The sequence below is a fragment of the Apaloderma vittatum genome, unplaced genomic scaffold (assembly GCF_000703405.1).
Source record: "Apaloderma vittatum isolate BGI_N311 unplaced genomic scaffold, ASM70340v1 scaffold19757, whole genome shotgun sequence".
Lineage (NCBI taxonomy): Eukaryota > Metazoa > Chordata > Aves > Trogoniformes > Trogonidae > Apaloderma > Apaloderma vittatum.
The window spans coordinates 18,063-22,033 of NW_009728144.1; the positions used below are offsets into that span (position 1 = coordinate 18,063).

The following is a 3,971-nucleotide window of genomic DNA, read 5'->3' on the forward strand; positions in this document are numbered from 1 at the left end:
TAAACTTACCCTGATGCAACTTGAGGCCATTTCCCCTTGTCCTGTCATTAGTAATTAGAGAGAAGAGCCCAGCCCCAGCCTCACTGCAGCCTCCTTTTAGGTAGTTGTAGAGGGCAATAAGGTCTCCTCTCAGCCTCCTCTTCTCCAGACTAAACAAACCCAGCTCCCTCAGCCGCTCTTCATAGGGCATGTTTTCCAGACCTCTCACAAGCCTTGTTGCCCTTCTCTGCACCCGCTCCAGCACCTCGATGTCCTTCTTGTACTGTGGTGACCAAAACTGGACACAGTACTCGAGGTGAGGTCTCACGAGTGCCGAGTACAGGGGCATGATCACCTCCCTCCTCCTGCTGGTCACACCATTTCTGATACAGGCCAGGATGCCGTTGGCCTTCTTGGCCACCTGGGCACACTGCTGGCCCACTGTTTGCCTGTAGAAGTGCTTCTGACATCCACACACGCCAGGGATGTGGATGTTTGGGCACGGACTGAGTCTGTTTAGCGAAGGCATCGCCAATGTCTACTCCCCGTTATCACTCGCCGCCCCAGCAGGCTCCCTGTGCCAGCGCCTGTTCCCACGTGTTTCCTCGTGACCTGATGTCACAGGGCTGCAAAGGGCAGTCCCTCTCTCCTGGGATACCCTGGCACAACTCAGACAGGCTCCGGAGGCAGCAACCCCTCCGCTCTGCTCACAGAGCCCGGCCCACTGACAGCCCGTATCTCCTGGAAAAACAGGGAAGAACCTCTCCTACAGCAAAAAAAAGGTGTAGGGCTCACAAAGGGGATCTCTCTGCCAAGCACCCACAGCTGCCCAGGGCACATCTCCGCCTGGCCTCGCTGGAAACCCCTGGCACGGCCCGCGGCCAGCAGTCCCAGTGCCTCCGAGTCCCAGACGCTGCGCAGCTTTGCTCGCCAAGTTTAACTCTAGCAAGACACGGGGAAAACGTTACTTCTCCTGCACAACTGAAAATATTTTAGCAGCCATAGTGCAAACTCTCAGCTGGCTCTGTGCAAATACCCTCCCCAAATTCTTGTCTGCTTAGTATCTAGCTTTATGGAAGAAAAGAAGGGGCTGATTTAATATCCAACGAGAACACAAAATCCTTATTTGTGTTCTAGTCACATTTCCTTCACGGATAATATGAACCTAGCAATGCTTTAATAATTAGAGCCCAGCTTGGTGGGAGCACAAACTCTGCAGTTTTCACTCATCAAAAAGCTGGAGCCTACTGTTTAATGTCTTGAATCATCTGTGTCTGGAAGAGGTCGCTCCTTAAATTTTATAACCATACCTTCCCTCGGTGAATTCAAATGACTGAGACAGGTTCAACTTGGGTCCACCACACACCCCTCTTGACATATGTAGAGATTAGATATATAGAACAGAGCAAATCAGATGTCACCTTGCTGCAGGCATACGACTCCTAAATTCTAATTGTTTCCACCTCTCATAAGCAACAGAAAATAGCACCTGAAGAGCAAAGAAATACGAAGCAAACTGAAACCCTCTCAATTCTCCACATTAAGACTTACTAGATTTCAACCAGAACAGCCTGGTCACTGCTAGGCACTCCCAAAAATCTCCCTGCACTATTATTCGCAAATCCAGAGGTATAACCCTGCCAGGAAACGGGCAGGAGAGCTGCCGAGAGCCTTGGCTTTCGTGGGGTGGCGAACAGATCCCCTTTCAGCAGGGAGAGCGCCCGGCCCACACACGTCTCGCTGCGAAAGGGCAAGAGTGCCTTGGAATGTGCTTAGAGCCAAGATCTGGCTTTGTATAGGCAGGGTGTGTCTTTGTTAATGAAAATCACGATAAAGAGCAAGAAAAATAAACAATGCAATTCCTTGAAAATGGCCAGTGCGTTCTGCTAACTGTGCAAGCTTGGGCTGAGCTCGCAGCACGCCGAGCCCAGGACTCTTCTGCACGTTTTTACCTGCAGGAGGTTTCTGCTATTGCAAAGTTCTGTTTTATGAGGGGAGTTTTGCCTGACGGGACAATATCTGCGCTCTGCAGAAGGCAGACAGCACAGCAAGCAAACGTGTCAATATATTCTCTTTCCAAGTCTCCTAACACCACAAAAAAAAGGGAACATTAAGTTAATAGAGAAGAGTAGCGGGCATTTCAAACACCCTGGGAACAGACTTTGTCCACCATTCTCACATGCTCATTCCATAGAGATGGTGAACACAGCTATTTCCCTCCCCTTTCCCCCTCAGCAAAGAAAAAGAAAGCAGAGATTAATAGGAAATCGCATGAATTCATTATCAGCCATTTATTCCACTGGTGTTGAGCTGCAACAGCCAATGTTCTCTCTGAAATAAACCCTAAACAGTGACATCTGCAAGTCCACCGTGCAAGCACAGATCTATCTTAAAGAGGTTTGGGGCTTTCAAGAAATCAAGTGAAATAGGGCAACAGGATTCCCACTGTACGATGGCTTTTTTATTAATGAAGTAATAGTAATAAGCACAGCCAGCAATTCGTACCAATAAACCACTTCTAAAGACCTCACCTTTAAAAACCTGTTTTCCTGGCAGGAATACCTAGACGAACAGGAACTTACAAATTATAAAGCCATTCTAACGAGTCAAAACTAAAAAGAAAGATGCACTTTGTCCGATGTTTGCAAGACAGTTGCTTTACTTCACAAATTCCCCCCAAAAAGGAACTAGGAAACTGGGAATCCCAATTTGTGGCTATAAAAGTTCTGGAGAAGCCTGGAAGTCAGTGTCTTATGAGACAAAACTGACTCCCGATAGTGAGGATATGTGGACACAGGAGGGACTCAGGACCAGGATGAGAAAGAATGAAGAATCTCCTGGCTGGACTCTAGTACTCAAGAGGAAAACCGGGGTTTGGGGGTAACACGTTATTTTGTGTACTCTTGCTTACAAAACTGTGTAGGTCCTACAGGTAAAAAGCAACTGGGATCACAAATTTCAGTTCACACAGCGCTTTCTGCTTGCAGAGCTTGAAACGGTTTGCAAACGGTTTTAGAGTTGACGAAAAGGAAGTTCAAAGCAGCGAAGAAAGTTGTCCAATCTCACACAACCACTTGCAACAGCACCGTAGCCAGAAATTCATCTTCTGGCCAGAACTCTGAGAAGGAAATATCCTCATCTGACTGCATTCATTATGGTTGCAATTAATAGATTACGAGGCAGACCGTGCCAAAAGGAAAAACAGAGGAAAAGTTTTCAAGTAACTGTGTGTGAAAGAAGTGTCAGAAAAGCAGCGAAACAGCTGGCAAAAGCCAACCAAGCGGGACACGAGGGGACACAGGACTGGGAGCATCTTCTGATTCAGAATGCAGACCCCACCACGGCATAAAAGCCATACTTAAAAATCAGTTTCTGCCCTGTCCCAGCCCCCTCAGCGTTGCTTGCTGCAGCCCTTCTCTCTGAAACAGCAGAAAGTAGACAAGCCCAGCAATAAAGAGATCACTGGAGTATTTAAAGCTGTTAAAAGTGAAAGCACTGAAGCCTGAATAATTTGCAACTTAACAGGCATTTAAATATAGCCCTGCATATAACCGACATTTAAATGTTAACGTGCATAAACCAGAGCATTTGTGATTTATCAGTCTTGCCGGTTTGAAAAATACAGACTATAACCACGTAAATCAGGAAAATACTCACCGACACCGAAACATCCTCGATTTTTCTTTTAGCACTGGAGTCGAACAAGACATTCCGGCCTCTTCTTTCACAGTCCTGATACACGATCAGTCGGATCTGACTTGGGTCAAACTCCGGCAAAGGCCAGCTTTAACGAAAAAACAGAAGAGCAGAAGGGTCAGTTACCACAACTCCCTGTTACATCGTTCTGACTACGTTATCTGTATATACAACTTTATTAAAACATAAAGCTGAGCAAACGCAATGCCACTTCTCAAATGCTTTGATCTGGTGGCCAGAACTACGCCTTTTGGGGTTTTTTTCCCCCTGCACTTGCCAGATTACACCAGAATAAA

General features: G+C 46.8%; 1 protein-coding gene across 1 annotated transcript in view; it reads right to left on the bottom strand.

Moving 5' to 3' along the window:
• Positions 1–3,763, bottom strand: part of LOC104277371 (folliculin-interacting protein 1-like) — a gene marked incomplete at both ends in the record, with an annotated part of 20,787 nt that extends 17,024 nt beyond the window's left edge. The window contains one exon of the mRNA XM_009873990.1: positions 3,637–3,763. Coding sequence (XP_009872292.1) covers positions 3,637–3,763 — 127 coding nt within the window. The remainder of the gene's footprint in view (positions 1–3,636) is intronic.
• Positions 3,764–3,971: the final 208 nt, after the last annotated feature.